Here is a 20,425-nt window from a genome sequence, read left to right as displayed (position 1 = left end):
AGAAGGTGTTCCTAAACAGTGAACTATACTACTGTACATATGAACTTGACGGTCACAAGAATCAGGTTTAGCCTGAGGAACAAAGTGCTCATCTTTGGCAAAAGTAGCTTTAACAGAACAAGGTTGATGAGGCAAAGGTTTCAACATTTCAAATCCCCTGACAAAACCACCTCTGAAATTACTGCAAGTTGGACAAGTCACAATGAATTCGTAGTGACTAATGCACAAAGGGGACGAAGACAAGCAGAGAATTCACGACAAGGATATGGCACTCCGCATCTCTGAAATGCTAAACACTTCCTCAGCATCTGCTCACTATATTGCACCAAACAAATTTGGCTGGCAAAGACTTATTCAGCATGAATATGTTGCAATTAGTGTCGCAAATACCACACTTTGCATTATATCACATGCGTAAGTACAAGGTAGTGAGGTATATAAAGTATTTTATTGCTTAAACACTGACTATAACATGTTGCAAATCAACTTTAACAAACCTAGACAGCATAAGCAGTCGCCAAAGCAAACCAGACAAGAATGGCACAAAGTGCTAACAGCACACACAGCAGCCCAACTAGCAAGATGTTTCATAGCAAATACAGCCAGGTGTACCTTTCACATCTCCAACACATTGGTTGAAGCTAACACTAAACTGAAACTTGCAAGTATTAAAGGGCAACTCTGGTTGTTCTTTTTACCTGTGTAAGGAAAGACCTTTTGTCACACGCGAGAGTTAAAGGGCCCGTCACCTGATCTGGTCATTTCAAATTGACAAGCGCTGTGCAAACAATGTGCGAATGATCAAGCCTGCAATGTATTACACCACTACGCGCTGTCTTTAGTTCCCAACCCTTTGTACAGGACCGCATTCCATACGCTAGTTACTGCCCAAAGTTAAAAAAAATATTGCTTCCAAGTTCTTCCTAATGTTTCTTCACAATATCACTCAAGCTGTAACTTCTAGTACGCTGAAGTTTTGCAATTTCCAGTTCAAAAGGCAGATACTATGCACCATATGCTTGATTGTCTTTTGGTGCTGAGACAGGGTTGCCTGTGCTCTTTTCAACGAGAGTTGTACATGAGTTCCATGCTGTGTGATCAGGCCGGCAGTGTTTGGCGTGCCACAGATGGTTGTAACCGTAGTTACTCTAACTAATCCGCTTTGACGGTAGCTCTTTCATGCTTACATCTGCTCTTAAAGGAGAGCCAGCATTTTTATTATCTGTTGCTTTAAGATTAATTAAAGTTTAGATAAATAATAAAACTTACAAACTGAATGTCTGCATGTCTTTGCTTTACTTCTTACAAGAGCGATGTACTTCCGTTTCGAGAGTGAAACTCTTTCCACAGAGAGTGAAACTAATTTCCTACCGTGTTCTAGTGCACAATCATGCTGTGATCTGCTTGTGTCTGCCTTAGTGTTCTTGTAGCACTGTCTTATATCACTAGTCGGATGTTCTCGTGCACAGCGTGAAACGCGACAAATGCAACAGCTAGTCTGGGAGCCCGCAAAAAAAAGAAGAAAAAAAAAAAAAAAAAAGGGGGACATTAAGTACTCCCCACATGGATGAATGTGAAAGCAATCATTCCAACCATGCAACTACAGCAACCACGTCAGCTTAAGCGCCGTGATGTCATGTGAGCAATGGTATTCATCACAAGGCACCACGCAAGGTTGTGGGTTCGACTCCCACCAAAAGTTGAGGGTACGACGACTTTGGTGATGCAAACGCCTGCAACTATGTTGGATTTTCTGCCTCGCAAGCCATGTAATGCTTTCACATTAAAAAAAGAGAGAAAAAATAAAATAAAAGAGAGGTGGGGCCCGTGCCATATGCTTTGTGCGATCCTCCAGCTATGGTATGAGAGAATGCAGGGAAGGAATCTTGCTTGCAGAGACTAGACGGGGGCAAATGAAGAGAGTATGTTGGCAGTGACACTCGCCTCTTGAAACCGTGCATTTGCGGCACTGAAATATTTTTATCTTGGCTATTAATGAACCAACTTGAAAACAGTTTTATGCAGAAACGCCTCTGGGAGTTGTCTAGTGCGTGTAAGCATTTGCCACTTGCCCATCTCCACGCAGCCAAGTGTCATTATTAATGCTACAAAACTTGATCCAACCAGTACAAATGACAGTGCTGCGTCAACACAAACTGCTGCAGACGGCAGTGCAAGGTGAATTGATACGAAAAAAACTACCGCAGGTGGCAGCACCAGGTGCACTGATGAAGTTCCGATCGTTACAAGCCATTATTAGTGTTCCTGTATATGCTCCCGCAGGGAGCAGAGTTGCGCATAACTTTTCCGGCGCCGCTCGCACCGCTATTGGCAGAGCGCGAAAAATGACGTCAAATGATCCGCGCCGCTGCGAAGCCAACTTGACGGGCGCATCGCCGACTCATGAGAACTCGTCGTTTCCGTCAGTGCTATCGCCATCGTGATCAGCGGACCGTAGATCGTGCGTTCAGAGGAGCAGCTGCGGTTTTCAGGTACGGTATTCGACGATGTGAAGTCAAGGACCTTGGTGAAGTGATACGAAACACATCGTACTGGCACTTGTATTCCAGTATGACGGGGTGCAGCGCACCACACTGCAGAAACCGCACGGAAGGCGGTAAAGCGCTCTACGCGGAGCCAGTGGAACAAAACTTGTCGTTCAATTAAACATGCTGGAAATCTACGTTGTGCTTTGGTGAATGCTGTTTCCTGTGGGCGGGAGTGGAGTGAATGCACTGTTGAATGACGTAAAATTTCCTTGCCTCTGATGCGATAGGTCACAAAGCTTTGTAACCTGGCTTTTTGGCCAAAGCCTGCTTCAGTGATTTCATTGACTTGATACAGTGTCTTCAACTACTGGCTCTTCTCTGAGTTGTAAGAGATCAAGAAAAATGTGTTGTCATATGACAGTCTGCACTGTGTGAATAATTACTCTGCACGTTTGCCATCTTGATGTGATTAGTGCAATAAAAATAACCTGTTGTTACTCTTAATAGCTTGTTGCCTTTCCAGTTTCTTTGAATTCTGCCCCTAAGGTTCCAAGAACCAGCACACTTGGCCTGCTGCCAGCAGCCGGTCATGCATTCCCTTGTATGAAATAAATTTGATCTAGAAGCTCTTGCATCTTGAATCTTTTTCTACTTGCAGATTTGCTGCTACTAAATAGCTGATTAGTCTGCGGTATGATTGAATCGTAAAAGTAAGCCTTGCTTAAAATGTGCGCATGTGAACATTTGAAATGCGCTTAAATCTGCGTCTGCACCGCATGTATCGAAAACGTGCAGCTGTTGTGAGCGGTGGCTAGTGATAAATGACGCTCTGTTAACGGTCACTGACATAACTGCAGGCAGGATAGCTCTCTTGGCGACGGTCATTAATCGGCTGGTTTCGGCAGCCAAAATGCGCTAAGTGTCCACCTTACGTGTGTGAAGTTTTCTTTAAACACTCTTTGAAACATTTCTTGCCTTCTGACCATGATAAGACAACTTCATATGCATGTTGAAAATCATTGCACTGCTTTTTGTGGCAACGTACTGCGCGTTTGCGAGCGATCTTTGGAGCTGTTCGAGCCGCGGGAGTATTTTATTTTGGGGAATCGAAGGCGGTCCTACCCTCTATTTGTACGTTCGTGTGTGTGTTTGTATATGCGTGTTTACATAGGTACATACAAAGTTTCGGTTGGTTGGAAGCCCACCCCCTTCGGCTGCACGAATGACTCGTTCGAGTGTAGCCTGTATTAAGAAGTGCCCTTTGCTAAGCGCCTGCGAACAATTGGTGCTTGTAGCTCGCGACCACTAGAGAAAAAGGCGGAACACCGCGCGACATTTGGCTCCTGCGCGCGCGAGGAGTGGCTTCGCTGCAGAGCTGGAGCACGACGGCCAACCTATGCGCAACTCTGCTCCCTGCGGGAGCATATACAGGAACATTAGCCATTATTGCTCTTTAGCGCCATCTGTGTCGAATTACTATAACCCATGATGAACCATATTCTGGCAGCGGTTGTATATGGCATGGCACAGAGTGCTGATAGCTTCATGTGTGCTGTGTTTTCACCGCTTAGCTCGCGTTGAAGCGAGATGCGCAGGCCTCGTGTTGAAGGTGATCTCCGATAGGGACACAGTGCGCCGATAGCTTTATGTGCACGGTGTTCTTGCCGCTTAGTTTGTGTTGAAGTGAGAGGCAGCACGAAGGTAAATTCACTTGCCGCTGTGGGCCCTATAATGAAAGCGGTCGCCTTACAAGGCGGACGAGTTTCCTCGTTGTGTAGGCATAGAAATGCATATGCGTTTAAAATTCTTGTGATAAAACACTCTCTAGAAGGCATGTAACAACTTCCAGCGTATAACCAAAATTTGCTGCATGGCCAGTGAGGGGCCCTTTATGATGAGAAAATTGTCTTCAACCCAACAGTAGCACGAAGCTATAAAGGAAACTCCGATTTCTCACGATGCTTCACAGTTGAAGTTTGTCCTTGTCCAGGGTTATCAAATCTGAGACCAATGGGTTCCCAGGCTGGTTATGTTTCACATGTGAGATAGCTCAATTTATATAAGAATGCAGAAATCGTTTTAAATAAGCAGAAAACAAAACGAAAACCAGACTGGGCAGCCCAGAGAATTGCCGCTTGCATCATCAGTGCTGATGCTAGAACAGGTAGTCGATGGAACAAGAGGGCTGGCAACGACATCTTGAGACAAGTTCAACCACAACGAATAAATTGTTTGCGCACTGCATACAATGAATACTTTTGTGATGCGATGTGTATACCAAAAGAAATTACCAGAGCTGCCCCTTAACAGCACATGCTGAATGGTTGGTTACTAAATCCCATCAAAACAGCTCATGTTGAACATGAAGGAACATGTGGTGGACTACACAAATGTTCAATGAAAACTATTAGTTACTAGGTAAATTACAATGACATGCTGCACTAAGACATTTGAACATAAATCAGCCATTTGCACTATAATACATGGATATGTACAAGAAAAACTGCTCCCTGATCCCTGCCCCAGATTGTAAAGGCAAAATGTTCCATGTTTGCATGGCAAAACAATAAAACAAGAGTAAGCAACAATATTGCGCTTGGCACACATGATAAAATATAATGCTCCAATCTCTTAACGATGGCCACAAAAGTACTGCAACACTCAGCAAAAAAAAAAAAAAAAGTGTTGCATGAAATAACAAAGGAGAGTAATAGTAACAAGTTGCCAAGCCATAAAAACACTTCCACGCCTGACGCTCGTCTTCAGGACGATTCAGTCCATTAAGGTCATAAATGATTAAAAAGGAACCCCGCATGTATTTACACTCTCCTAGCCCACTTAGGATTCTGTACACATTAAATATGATTTCTATATAGCACCTCACATCATCAGAAGAATAAGTTAATAGCAGTCCAGGCACAAGCCAACCCTCTACGGGTGTGGCGCCATTAAAAGGAAAACACCATAAGGTCCACAGATGTCAGTATTGTTGGGAGCCTTGGATTTTCGACTTCGCTGCTTGCAGCAGGCTGTCGAAGTCAAGGTTGTTAACATGTGGCTCTCGCTGGATGTAGTAATACCTCTCGTACTGAGAGTCTGCAGAACAAAAAAGCACAGTTCAGGCCATTATGTCTTGTTTGCAATAGGTAGTTTTTTTCTCTACTCGCTTACGTAATGTTAAAGGTCTTGGGAAATAAAAAATCTCAATATCATCATCACACACACACACACACACACACACACACACACACACACACACACACACACACACACAGAAAAATATATATTTTTCATTTGTTATATTTCTAATCTACACATTATGGTGGACCTGCTGGCAAGAAACTAGCTCAGAACGACTGCATCGAGAGGAATAAAAAAAGAAGCTTAAGAAATGGTCAGTTTCTTCCAAAAAAGTGCTGAAAATGACCCATTTTGTGCCATTCGCCATTCTAAAGCCGCTTATCAGACAGCCAGTTAATCTTGGCCTCATTTGAATGAGTAAAATTCCGACTCTCTTTCCTGCAAAAGCCTTCAATGCTGCTTTGGAAGAAGGTGATATGATCTTGTAGTGTGAAATGAATATTTTTGCACTACAGTGAAAGCTCGTTAATTCGAACTGTACGATTTGGTCCGGCCAAGCTCCACAGAAGCCTGTGTATAAAAAAGCCTGTTATTTCGAACGCGAGAAGGTTCTGCCATGGATAATTTGAACTACGTGCCACCGTGCCGACGGCTTGGCACCTGGCACACGGCCACAGAAGCGCACCTAGTGCCTACACACAAGCCTGTGTCGCCTCCGGAACGGAAAGAACGGTGAGAGAAAGCAAAATCGGGAAAAATCTAACCAGCGCGGGGTCGGCCAGATGGCAGCAGCGGCTGCCTCCTCTCCGTTCTACGTTGACCTCCCAAATCCGGTCCCTCCCAGTGGGCTACGTTGCCAACAGAAAGGCATGGATGACGGGGGAACTGTTCGGACGGTGGCTAGCGAAGATGGACAAAAAGTTTGAGCGCTGTAGAAGTCCTCCGGCCCATTGACAACTGTTGGGCTCATAAGGTCGACGTTGAGACGAAGGCCATTGAGCTAGCTAGCCCTCCTTCCACCTAACACTATAGCGGCGCTGCAGCCCATAGACCAAGGTACCATTAAAAATTTTGATCATTTTACCGGCGCCATCTGTTGGAGCAAATTATTTTGTGTAATAATTATAAGGTGACGCTCCTAAGTGCACTACACATGCTTGTACGTGCTTGGGAGCAAGTAACCGCAGTTACAATAGCAAATTGCTATCGCTACTGTGGCTTCGGCGTGCAAGCTCTACAAGGAGGAAACCAGCCACCTGCGCCCGAAGATGGCGTCACCGCTCCCATGGCAGCCGTTTTGGACGACATTTCCTTCGCTGACTATGTCGACGTGGACGAGAGTGCAGTGGTGTGTGGTACGCTGACAGATGACAATTTCTCAGGTCAGAAGCGCTGAACCTGTTGCTGCCAGTGACAAAGAGGAGGCGGAGGAAGATGACGCGCCAGTGAAGCCCTCCACTGTGGAGGTCATCTGGAGGTCAGCTGGATTGAATGCTGCCCGTCTCTTCTTCAGTTTTGAAGAAGGCGAAGAGGAGGCCTTCCGCCACATTTGCTCGTTAAAACAAAAAGTGCTAGCTGTCGCCTTCAAGGAAAAAAGGCAGGCTACGATCACGGACTTTTTAAAGCATTAAATTTTTGGCATGCCCTAATGCTTCCAAATCGCAGTGTACTGTTGTTCTTCACTTTCGTTAGTTCGAACTTTCGTTAATTTGAACTGAAGCGGCTTCCCCTTGCGGTTCGAATTAACGAGCTTTTACTGTATAATCTTTCATTTTTTCTCAAATAATGATTTTTACAAGTTGCTGGGACAAGGCAAATCATCTCTACATGAGAACGTCTGCTTGGATCTTTCCCATACTCGAGAGGTCGATCATAACACTCAACACCATGCACAGATGGAAATGTCCAAAAAGAGCAAGACATTGTCATGGCTGAGCGCCGTGTCACACAGCGGCACATTGCAGAATGTGTAGGCATATCAGTGAAGAAGGGTTGGCCATATCCTAACATTACTCCTGAACATGGATAATGTTTCGGTCTGATGGGTGCCCAGACTTTTGACAATAGAAAGCAAACGTTTGAGAGAACATCACTCTGCAGAAAATCTACAACTGTTTGAAGCTGATATTAATCTTTTTCTGCAGAGATTCGTTACAATGGATGAAACTTGGGTGCATCACTTTCGTCCTGAGTCAAAAGAAGCCTTGAAACAGTGGAAACATCCCACCTCTCTGCGCCCCAAAAAGGCAAAGGTGGTTCTATCTTCTGGCAAGTTAATGGCATCGGTGTTCTGGGAGTGCAAGGGCGTCATTCTCCTGGAATTCCTCCAGAAAGGTCAAACTATCAATGGGGAATACTATGCAGCTCAGATGCCCGAGGTTGACAATGAAGGAAAAACGGCGAGGGATGCTCCTGAAGGAGGTGCTGTTTCAACAGGACAATGCATCTGTTCACACATCGGCTGTTGTGATGGCTGCAATTCACTCCTGTGGTTTGCAACCGCTTCAACTGCCGCCCTATTCCCCTGATTTGGCTCCCTCAGACTACCACCTATTCCCACAGATGAAAAAGCACCAGCTCAACCTCAAATGAAAAGTCGGAAAATTATTGGCGTCAATATGACAATTGTAAACAAGCACTAGAAATCGGGCAATTTACGATAAAGTCGTTAAAGTTGGCAGGTACACATTAAAATATACAAAAAATAGCATAATGAAAGAAAAACTGCACAGAAGGATCCATCCTACATCTGTGCAGAGATCACAGCAAGATGTTGATATTGTATAACTGTCTCAACTTTTTTTATTTGCTCAGTAATTCTTGGCAACTTGCAGCACCAGAACATTTCATATGAAGAGGCTGACACAGTGCCTGTACGCTTGCAGAACTTTAGTTTTGGCAATGTATCCATGTGTGGAACAGAAGTAGAGAAAGCTCTTGATGTGTTACTATAGATGAGGCACATAGCTACTGTCTCACCTGACTACCAACCTTTCCCAGCTAGCATTTTCTATTTGAATCTGCAGACTGTCTCAATAAAACACAACTGCCAAAGGCTGGACAAAGTCTGAACAAAGTCTGAACAAGGACATCCTGCTACACATACATGCACACATAAAGAATGCCCATTACTGACCTAGATCAGCCCAGTTGGTTCGACAGAACTGTCGGCGTCCACCAAAGCAGAGGTCGAAGCGCGGAAGCTTGGGATCATCGTTGCCATCTGTAATGATGACATGGGCACTCAGTTAACTGTACAGACACAAAAGGCCCACTCAAAAGACTTACGTTCGACAGCCTCATACGCATCAGAGCCCCGCAGAAATGTTACAAACCCGTAGTTATCCCTGCATTAAAAAGAGAAAACTTGTACTTGGAAGCTGCCTGACACAAAAGAAGGCACCAGATAGCAAGCAATCAAGCAGCTGAAACCAACCCGTGATCCCGGAAGTGCACGCTGACTTCCTCTATGTGACCAAAACGAGCAAATCTTTCACGCAGAGCAAGCCGAGTTGTCCCTTCGGGGATGTTTCCAACATAAATCACACGTCTTTCTTCCTGCAAAAGAACAGATGGTAGCCAACATGAGACATTTACAAGGGTTGTCCCATACTAAAGCTGTCAAGGGTACCACAATACCTGTTCTATGTACAGGTAACCCTGTCCCAATCTTGTGCACATCACTTTCCCCTCTTATGTTTTAATGCAATTAGCACCCTTATGGTACTTCATGGACTTTCTGGGGGCTACCTACCTAGCTACCTGCCTATGTCTCTAACCAGTTTCCTGCCAACCTGGGTCAATGTGCTGTCCATGTTCGAATGGTTATAGCATCAGGCAGCTGTGCTGAGGGAACTGGGTTCAAAATCAATCACCGGAGCATCCTGGGTCACTGGGGCATGTGCCGCTCATCAATGGAAAATGACAACTATTCTACTCTGTGAAGATGGAATGGCAGTGAAAGCTGACGACAGTCAAAGCTCTCAAACGAAAAGCAAAGTACTTTCGTTGCCATTCCATCTTCACAGAGTGGAATGGTTGTGATTTTGTGTGTTGCGAGTCTGGCGTCATTGCTCGTTCGAAGTTGCTTGAGCTCGCAATTATTGTTTTCATTCAGCAGTGCGGGAACGTTCTTTGTCGGTGGTCGTTTCATGCCGCCACTGTTTACATTCTCTGTTCCCTCCGGCACTCCTCGTACACATGTTCTTTGGGTGTACAAACTATACGTGTCCACCCCATCAATAATGCAGCTGTTTTTAGTGCTGATACTTCTCCTGCTTATATACTGCGATAACCTTTACGTCTCGCTATTGTTCACGGCAGGCATTCTAATCGGTGCTGCATTTTGACATCTGTGCCACCACACTGCACCTGTACGGGTTAGAAATCACTTAGTCCGTTTCTGTTGCTGAACACCGAAAAAACTATGGAAGGCTAGTCATGTACAGCTTTTGCTGTAAAACAATCGATTAAGATTTATCCGGCACTTGGGTGCGATCGAACCCACGTCAGATACATATATTCAGGTGAACTTTTCTGAATGTAAACTCAGACAAGCGCCATGTGTGGACTTTGTGGCTCTGCCGCTCTAGAGGGAAGCACGAGATAGGAGCCCAACTGCGTACACACCTCATGTATGACATCTCTGTGGTGGCAACATGTTGGTCACTACTTTGCGAACATTAACGTCACGGACCTCTAGTCATGGGTCGCCACGAACCTCGATTGCCCGGCATCTGGCACATCATCAGTCACGGAACCGTAATGGCCACTCGGACACCAAGTCGCAACAACTGGTTGACCACGGTGAGATACGCTACCCCGAGTCCCAACAATGGTCAGAGGAGACAGACTGATACCAAGATCTTTGGCTGCAGTGGTATCACACACAGGATGCAAAGCAAATGAAATGTACACTACCCATGGTTCGCTTATGACGAGGGCTGTCTGTACAGATTTCAAATGAAGCAATGGGTGCCTTGGGGTGAAGCACACTTCCAGTTTTATGCCTGGCACTTCCATCCTATAGCGACAAAATTTCTCCAAACATTTTTCTTTTTATTGATTCTGCTTGTTCCCCCCCCCCCCATTTTGATGGGAATTTCTTATATTTCTATGTCTTGTCCTTAAAGGGGCCCTGAATGACTTTTTATCGAAGCTGAATATGCGTTTGAAGTTAAAATAGACTATTTCATTAATACTTTACACAGAAGTATTTCAATGCATTAAGCAGAAGTTACTGGATATCAAACAGCTCATTCGCGGTGCTTTCGCTCCTTCTTGAATGACTTGCACTTGCAGGGTGTGCCCACAATGCTCCACTTACTGAACGTAACCGTGGCATGCAGTTCAAATTTGATTTTGGATGTTCACCTAGATGTCACTATTTCTGATTTTGGTGCCGACGACGCGCCAAACACGGTCGTCCTCAGCGAGCCTCAGTGCACCCAGCCAGCGGACTCGTGGCGGCACCCCATGGCAGCCGCGGCATCTACACTACGTAGCAGACTGCAGCTACATGCAACTGCAACTTGTATGCACAGCATTTGCTCTGTGCACGACAGAGCTCGAGCGCCCACTTGCACTCATATGCTCCAGTCTGGCCATGCTAAATGGTGCGGACTGGCTTTGTCCTGCACCAGCTTGAGTGATGGATAGTAGCCACATCCAATTTGCACATTCTGAAGCACTATCAATAGTACAATATGAAGCGAAGTCTACCAAGGTGTCTAACCAGCAGCGGCCAGGAATGCGTGCGGTCTGACCTTAAGTTTCACGTGGTATGAGGCTAGTTGAGTGTTCAAAACTAGTTCAAATTAGACCCGACGGCTACGACAACGATAAGCAGGGTGGCCAAAGTTTAGTTCCTACATGGGTGGCTGCGCATGAGCAGACGATATTCAGCTCCTTCCAGAAGTACGCAATTATTATAAAAATAGTAAAGCAGATTTTCACTTACTTCAGCCTGTTCAATAAACTGCATCAATAAATATACACAGTAACAGTAGGAAGAAGCACACTGATCCAAATACCATTCTTGACTGATGTCAGCTATTATCCAATAGTAGCTGCACATGGGAATCTGCTATATTACAAAATAAGTGTCCAGAAAAGAGTGAGGGGCAAGCTTTTGTCGAAAAGAAAGAGCTTTAGAGAAAGGCAACTTCATGCTGCGCCTGCAAGCGCCATGTGCCCCACACGACTGCAAAACTTGGCTGTTCACAGCTGAGTATGCTATCCGCGGACTGTTTTTTCACCAAGCCTGAGGGGTGGATCAGGGCACCTTTAAAGGGTTGATTTGCAACCAAGTGTACTTGACAATTCAAGACAAAGCCATTCGAATGCACACTTATCACTTGCGTTGTGTGCAGCATGGCTGCTGCAACCACTCAGTATGCCTTTCCCTCACAACCATAGTTCATTTAGCACACAAGATTGTACACCTTCATGCAAATCTGCTCCCGTTACAGGAATACATACAGCAACTCTAGCAGCACTGTAGCAAACTGCAACAAGAAAGTTAACGAAATATTAAAAACTTTTTACTCTTGTCCCACTCTGCAGCCTCTCAACAAGCCTCAGATAAATGAAATGTGTCCTTCCACCATGGCCTATGCTATGGAAAAAAAAAAAAAAAAATCTGTCTTAGCTAATGATGTCTGCTGCATATTTGCCAGGTTCCACAAAGTTCCTTGCAGCAATGATCAGCCATCTCCCCAGCCAATGTTGAGGCACTGTAGCATGATGTCATAGGCAGCGAAACAAATGTGGGATTTTTTTTGCAAGTTCCCTACAATACACTGGGCAGTAGTGCTTGGATGAGGTGGTGAGGGTTATCACCATCACTGATGCATCTGACTGCTACAAGTCGAGCTCACCACCTGCCTCTACAATAATGTCACAATTTGAATATGCCCACGCTAACGGCTGTTGCAGTGTCCTGGTTCAATGTGCCCATATGCAGTTGCAAGTTGCAAAACACTGTAGTAACTCAGCGCCCTTGCGAGCTCAGCCTGTCCTAGCAAAGGTATGTGCTGTTTACATGTGCTGGGCCGTGCTGCACATCCAAACCTCTTTGTAGCTGCATGGGCAGAACTTTGAGTGCAATGTCGAGGAAGTTGCTACAGTAAAACCTAATTAATTCGGACTCATACTTCGGTCCCGGCAGACGTATGTATTATTTAATGCAATGAAACTTGTTACCGTACTTACTTGCATAATGATCGCACTTTTTTGTAAGAAAAATTGACGCAAATTCAGGGGTGCGATCATAACGCGGGTTAAATTTCCCACGAAAAGAAATTTTTTTTTTTTCATCCCACGTTTGCTGCTGGATGACACAGGTCAACAAATAGCCGGCTGCCGCTGTATGTAGTGCGGGACACCAAAACAAAAATGGCGGCCGGTGGAACAAGCCGAACATGATTTTCTTTTCTTCTCGTGAGTACATTATGTGCATTGATACAGTTTCTTCCGTATCAGTAATGAATAATATCGTTAATATCGGCCAATTTGCAGCAATAACGTAGCCATGTCCATTTTGAGGGGACAGAAATAGATGGGCGCGCTTAGCTGCCAGTGACATAGAAATACATGGTGGGCATGCTGCGGAAACTGCGGCATTTGTCTTCACTACTATCATAACATGGCACGTTTCCGCTAAGGGTCGGCGAATATCTTAACTGTGTTACAAGCGTCTGCGTATGAATAGGGTACACTTCTAAAGTATCAGTGTAAACATGGCCACTATCATTGCCCGTAGCGATTTGTTGCGTGCCAAACGAGTGCAGACGAGAAGAATCGAAAGGCACCTTTGTTGTTGTTGACCACAACCATTATAAAGCCTACACATAATAAAGGCAAGTTTGGTTGTAGCTTTTTTTTGTCGATGAAGTGCGGAAAAGTGATGAAAGGAATGAAATGGGGCATCTGCTGTTTGGTGCGTGCAGACCACTTGGTTTGTCTTGAAGAGTTGTTCACGTAGCATTCGACAGATGGTAAGCGCTATCACTATTAGCTAGACTTGGCACACGACATATCACTGCGGCAAGTTCGGTGTGCGATCATTACAAGGGAAATTTAGAAAATCGAATTTTGACGACAAAATTCAGGGTTGCAATCATTATGAGAGTAAATACGGTAATTCGGATGTATTTGGCCGCACATCAGTTAATTCGGACATCTCTCGAAGACCACATTCACTACGTGCCTCAATGACTGCATAGTTGCCATACATGGTTACGTCGATAGCGGCTGCGGTTTCGTCCGCGGTGATTGTGGCAAACGGTAGTTTCGTTTTGACTCGCTGCATGCATCAGCTGCGCGCCTTCAGAACAGCAAGGTCGCCGTCCATGATCGCATTGACAGTGGCTGTGGTTTCGTCCGCAGCGATTGTGGCAAACAGTACTTTCGTCTTGACAAGCTTTCGAGGATGAAGAGCGCTGGCTACATCGCGGTGGACGGCGACCAGCTCGCTGGCGAAAAAATAATCGGGATGTGTGCACGGTAGTGAAAAGCACGCCTCAGATGGAGACATGAGCTGTGGCCTCGCTGCGAAGGAAGTTGCCAGGGCTTCGCCGCTGTGAGCGCTAATCAGCCACGAGATGATGATAAGTGCAACTTCTGCACTGCTTTTGTGCAAAATAGAAACAGGATTGGCTCATTCATTCAGTAAATAAAAATTGGTCGTGTAGTAAGCATTTGTTTATTGTTTTTATTGATGCCCTCGATAATTCAACATTCGGTTAATTCTGACGTTTTTTTTTTGGTCCTGTGAAATTCAAACGAACTAGGTTTTACAGTAATGGCAATTTACAGCAACCAAACAGGAATAAAGACCGAGTATTTTCACAATTTGAAGCTCCTGCTCAGAACTACCATATGGAGGTCATATTCACACCTGTAAATTGCATGAAGGGTGTACTGACAAAATTTCATCCATATATTCTTGTTTGTATGAGGACATAGTCACTAAAACAGACCTCAACTAGTGTGTGATTAGTAGTTTTCTTGTTTATTGTGAATAGTTCCAGCTTGGACTCTCAGAAACACCAAAACGCTGAAGTGGTCATGCTGCTCACAACCACAATACTGTAAGAGTTGAACTAGTCCCCACGTAAACAAATGGGTGCAGTGTCATACCACACTGCACTACTCAAGCCTATATGGTCCAAACCACCTTTGGTACCTCTGAATTTTTGTTCCTTGTTTGCCTAGCTCAGCGCTACTTGGCACTCTCCACAGAATAAAAGGAGCACCAAGGATGGAAGAAACAGCAAAAGGGGGCTGCTGACTTTCAAGTATTGCAAAATGCTGCACAAGCCTGTCGACTTCGCGCTGTATTTTGAAACCTCAGTCACATTACAATGTCTCTGCCATGAAGTACAGACAAATTCAGTGTCACTGGGCATTGCCATTCACAGGCAAATAAGCAAACAAGTGCACTGACACTGCAAAATCGAGTGCAATCAGTAAGCTCACCTTACAACAAAAATGGTAGTAAGAATATTTCAGCACTTGTATTAAAGAAATACCATAATGCAGAGTGAGTGTGCAATTTTCTTTCTCTTTGCTAACCTGGTGTGGGCTATGGTGATGCCTCTATTTCCACAACAGTTATATCTATGTATTTGATATTTGTAACCTGATCTAGGAATGCATATTCCTCAACAGCACCAGCTTACGGAAGCAATATGCCCCTTACTGTGCTTGGTTGTGAGCAGTTTGAGCAAATCTTGTTCGCACTAAAGAAAAGAGATGGGTGGAAAGGAGATGGAAGCAATGTATCAAGTTTTTGCTTTTATCCCCCTCTGGAAAGCAAGCATACATGTTTTTTTTTTCTTGCTACTTCTACTGCCCACCTTTTTTCCTCGCAAAGTAGTAAGTAGAGACCACGAAGTCCAGTTCAGCTCTAACCTAACCTGCCGCATCAACAGGGCCACCTTGAAATGTAAGCTTCCAACACACGTTCACAGGAGTGCTGCTTCCATTAGTAGCAGCTTGTGGAGTTGCTGGGCAAGCGTAATGAAAGAGAGGACACCTTTCTTTCTGCCTCATTCTATTTCATACTTTAAGTTGAGTTTTCAGTCACAGGTGACAAATTTCACAATTACTTTTGCATGAAGTCTGGCTTTACAACAGTCCTTTCAAGAATCTATGGTCTAAACAATGCTGCAGAGCCCCTTTAAATGGGCCCGAACCACCCCTCGGGCTTGGTGAAATAACACAGTCCGCGGGTAGCATATGCTGCTGTGAACATCTCGGACAAGTTTTGCTGTCGTACGCGGTGTGTGGAGCTTGTAAAGAGAGCATTTGAGAGAAAGGTGACCGCAATCTGTTTGCAACAGAAGGCCCTGTCCTCACTCACTTCTGGAAGCTTTATTTCGTCATTCTCTTAGACGGCTACTATTGGTTCATAGCCGTCATCAAGCTGTGGTCGGCTACATAGCGTAGATACTGCAGCGTGTCGCCACGAGTCCACTGATTAAGCGCACTGCGGCTTGCTCAGGACAACTGTGTTCAGCTTATGTTTAGCGTGTCGTAGGCACCAAAGGCATTGGCATTGTGGCGTCTACTTTAACATCCAAAGTGAAATTTGAACTGTGCAGCACGGTGACATTTCGAAGGCCAAGAGTTGTGGACATGCTCCACTGCACCGTAGCCATCATAATGCAAGGCACTGAAAAGGAATGGGAGCACAGCGGAGGCTGTGTTTGATTGCCAATAACTCCGCTTCTGCTGAACGCACTGAAATACTTTTCACGGCGAAGTATTTCTGAAATAGCCTATTTTCAGTTCAAATGCCTTTCTCCACTTCGATAAAAAGTGGTTCAGGGCCCCTTTAAGCAACAAAAAATGTTTGGCACTTCCAATATTCCCTCTCAGAAGTTGTCATTATAGCTTCTACTCAATCTCTGTGTGCGTCTTCTGCATGTTTACTCAATCTGCTACATGATTGCCCTTTGGCATGCACCAATTTGAGCAAACCAGAAAATTGCTTAGGTGGAGCTGGGCCAGGATAACTGAGAGCTATCGCAGTTTTTTTTTTCCAAATTTAACATTAGCCCTCTGTGATAGGTCAGAATGGCTCAGCGCTGCTGCTGCTATGCGGCCTCACATCGCTGAAGAGCATTTGTTCCACTTCAGGATAACTGGGGAGGGGGAGGGGGGGTGCACATGCTAAGAAATTGAACATCACATTTGCAGTACAGTCGAACCTGCTTACAATGAAGTCTCACCTAACATGAAAATACCTTCTTCACAGGTGATATTCGTTATAAGCATTTAGTCATTGCATGCTGACATCAGCAATAAACATTTTAGACCTGATTTGTTATATCTGGCAATTCGTTATATCCATGTTAACTACATAGTAGTTCCAATGTATTAAGTTGCTATAGTACAAATCAAGAGTGCCAGAAGCGATGTATTTGCTGAAGAAACTTATTCTACTTTGTACAGGTGATATGCTTTGTAAATAGAACAGTGCACCTTTTGATCTGGAATTCGTCGACGTGGTGGGGAAGGCATAAACCTCCGTGGCTCCTTTTGGCAGTGCTGCGGCCGCCATGAACTATGGCAGTCACGAGAACGCCGAGATGACCTAGACCGCCGTCGCACTGAGTCATCAGAGGATCCATATGAAGAACTTCCCGAAGACGGAGAGCTGGAGCGAGACCGCCGCCGCCGCCTAGGTGATCGTGAAGGCCGCCTTGCCACGCTGCGCTTTTGTGGGCGGTAGCTCCTGGTTACAGATGGTGATCTGGACACAGGTCTCACCACAGCATGATCACGTTTCCCTGAGTGGTTTTCAGCCCTGGAACCACCCTTGGCTGCTGTGCAGTAGTCATGGTCAGGGGTGGCAGCAGGACATGGCGCTGTGTTGGTAGCTGCGTCATTCTTTGATGGACGACTTCGTTCAGGAGGCTGAATCAAGATTGGACTGCGCTTTTTTGCAGAGGCTGCTTTCATACGGTCTAGCAGAGAACTGGAAACTGAGGAGAGAAAGAGAAATGTACGATTACTATTTCAGATCACGATTTCATTTCTCCACCAAGAATTCCTTAGCATTAAAGGGGAAAAAGAAAAATAAGAAGAAGGTGGGGTGGGAGGGGTCAGGTATGCTATGACACAGTGACGTTTAGCATTGTTGATGACAAGTTGGTTTCAAGAGCCAAGAGATCACAATCTTGCTTAATGAAGGCTACATGCTCCAGTCATACACACAGAGTAAACAACTGCAGAGCTATCTTAAAGCAACATTGTAAAACGCATAAAGACAATGACAAACCCTTAAAATTACTTAATGGAAAATAAGACATCCACCCAATCGTAGCAGTTACTACAAGGGAAACCCATACGGTTCCCTCGAAAGAAAAGCCTCGCAGTTGAAGAAAAATTCTTCCTGGTCCAGGACTCGAACCCGGGACTACCGCCTTCTGGCACCAGGTCGAATTTTTCTTCAATTTCGAGGCTTTTCTTTTGAGGAACCCGTATGGGTTTCCTTTGTAGCAACTGCTACGATTGGGTGGATGTCTCATTTTCTGTTTATTAATTGCTTCCCTCCACCTTGCAGGTTTCTGCAGAACTATTACGTCAAACTCTTGCCTTTGCTTCGAGTTGGTGACAAATTCAACTTCGCTCTGCCATCTGCTAGCCACCTGGTTAGCTCAGTTGGTAGAGCGGCTGCCCTGGAAAGGTGGTGGTCCCGGGTTTCCGTTTATTATTAATTATTTCCCACCACCTTGCGGGTTTCTGCAGAACTATTACCTTAAAATTACTAATTCAATGTATGAAGTATGGTCAACATCCTTGCCAAAATGATAGCAGGGTATTCCAAGATACCGGATGACTTGCCAAAACAATGTAACAGCTGGGCCAAAGAAAGCGTAACGGCTGCTGAAAAACATTGCAACGTAGATGCAACTAAAAAAAATTCTACCTGAATGAATCCCGCACACACAGTCAGTACATAACACTGTATCAGTAGTAAAATTACCGTCAGTTCGTCATGTTCAATCAAGTGTTTTCTGTGCAGGTAATGTAAAGCAGCTCAAACTCGTTGACTGCATCTGGTACACAGTATATGATAGTAACATGATACTAACATGAGACGCAAAGATGGCCGCTGTGCTGTGAAGCGTACATGTATGCATTTCACAGAAAGACTATGCTGTGGAGCCCTCATCACCATCGTATTCACCACATCCCCACACTCCTTCCTCTTCACATTCTATCCCTGTCGTTCCCCTGAACCCCTTCCTCAGCATGGAGTAGCAGGCTAGAGACACTTCACTCAGGCCAACCTCCCCACCTTTCTGCCATTAAAAATTATCTCTAACATGAGATGGATTGTAATACACATACCAACAGGTGCTCCTTCAGCTGCATTCTTTGGGCTCTTGTCTGGCAAAGGCTGAGTGTCTGTCTTGGTAGGTGTGCTAGGCTCTGTGCTTTGAAGAGACTTCGTGTCGTCGTCAACAGAAACAACATCCACCTCATCTTCCTCTGAAGACTCTATCTTTGGCACCTCTTTGATCCAGCCAGGTATTTCACTCACCCAGTTTATGTCCCCTTCAACCTCCTCTTCTACTGAATTTTTAATATCAGGGACATTTTTGCCCCAAATGGGACTCTGCTGCACCCAGCACGCCACTTCTGATTCGAAAACAACAGATGGGTCGGGGAGTTCAAATGGCAAGTCCGAGTCAAGCAAATCCTTATCATCATCTTCTAGAAGGGGTCCGGAGAGGAGGTCAAAATATACTTGCTCCATATTCCTACAGTTGATCAAGTTGTTCATCTCCATTGAATACATTTGTGGCCGGCTTCTGCAAAGAAAAAAAAAAGCGCGCACGGTCAGCTATATCAGCGAGGTGCTAAGTACTAAGCAGCACAAAAATAAAGCAAATCATTCAAAGATTAAGGCGCGAACTGACTTTCCCCGGTTGTGATAACGAACATGCAGACTTCACAAGCCGTCGTCAGCACCACTGCCTGATACTGCAACGACGCCAAACAAGGGGGGAGGCGATACCGAACGCAAGCGTAGATCGGACAAGAGATCAGGCGAATCATTTTAAAAGACATTCGTCACTGCGTTCGCGAACAGTCGGCATGCGTGGGAGACAAACACTGACAGAGGACAGCGATTCCTGTAATTGAGGGCATCCACGTGTATCCCAGTACGCCGGCATGACTGCTGCGCACGCGGCATTTCCGAGAACGCCATGCGCAGGTAGCGCACGCCGCGCGCTGCGATGACACACGTAAATATGGTGTTAACAGCATCATCAGCTACCTTAAAACAATCAAATTATCCGCCCTGAATCACCAGGCAGCGTAACACTGAGATGCCTATCAATTATACAGCTTTTGGGGCTGTTAAACTTGTCCGTCGGAGTCAACAATATGGCATCAGGCGGACCGGCTCCACGTGTGAACACGTCGCGTTTCGCACGCGCCTTTAAGGAATACACATACCTAGCTTTGGCACTGGATTTAAGTATCGTTACTGCATTCGACAACGGAGTAAAGATTAAGGACTGACTCGTATTTCAAGAGTTGGAAAGCGCCGAATAAGCCTAAAGCATTACACGTGTTCCGGCAGTAGTAAAACGGACTGGGCCACTACACTGCGAAGTAGTTCACAGAAATCAAATCCACCAGTAGTAAAAGCATGCGGAAGTGTGGTACTCACATTTCGGCAAAGTCGGTGTCAGCTAAGCGATTTTGGCATTAGGAAATTTGGGGATGTAGAAGCACGTGCTTTCGCCTTTGACGGGAAGACAGAACTCGACGCCCAGTGCTAGCCGTGCATTGCGCTTCTGACGCACTCCAAGAGGTGGCGGCGCAGT

General features: G+C 45.2%; 1 protein-coding gene across 1 annotated transcript; it reads right to left on the bottom strand.

Annotated features, from left to right (window-relative positions):
- Positions 1-429: 429 nt before the first annotated feature.
- LOC126545356 (uncharacterized) lies at positions 430-20,420 on the bottom strand. Its single transcript, XM_050193173.3, has 7 exons — positions 20,269-20,420; positions 18,936-19,399; positions 17,061-17,563; positions 9,007-9,128; positions 8,859-8,917; positions 8,707-8,793; positions 430-5,585 (listed from the first exon to the last, which is right to left on the bottom strand). The coding sequence occupies exons 2-7, from the start codon at positions 19,384-19,386 to the stop codon at positions 5,470-5,472; spliced, it is 1,338 nt and encodes a 445-aa protein (XP_050049130.1). The 5' UTR covers positions 19,387-19,399; positions 20,269-20,420; the 3' UTR covers positions 430-5,469.
- Between the last annotated feature and the right edge of the window lie 5 nt (positions 20,421-20,425).

The sequence above is a fragment of the Dermacentor andersoni genome, chromosome 1 (assembly GCF_023375885.2).
Source record: "Dermacentor andersoni chromosome 1, qqDerAnde1_hic_scaffold, whole genome shotgun sequence".
Classification (NCBI taxonomy): domain Eukaryota; kingdom Metazoa; phylum Arthropoda; class Arachnida; order Ixodida; family Ixodidae; genus Dermacentor; species Dermacentor andersoni.
Note: the sequence above shows the minus strand (reverse complement) of the source record. Positions and strands in the feature narration are given on the sequence as shown.

Excerpts from the sequence above, each read along its gene's own strand:
- LOC126545356 (XM_050193173.3), bottom strand. The coding sequence starts at position 19,386 with ATGTATTCAATGGAGATGAACAACTTGATCAACTGTAGGAATATGGAG. Across the intron at positions 8,918-9,006 it reads GTGCACTTCCGGGATCACGG|GGATAACTACGGGTTTGTAA; the intron begins GTTGGTTTCAGC and ends TTTTTAATGCAG. Across the intron at positions 8,794-8,858 it reads TGCGTATGAGGCTGTCGAAC|ATGGCAACGATGATCCCAAG; the intron begins GTAAGTCTTTTG and ends TCATCATTACAG.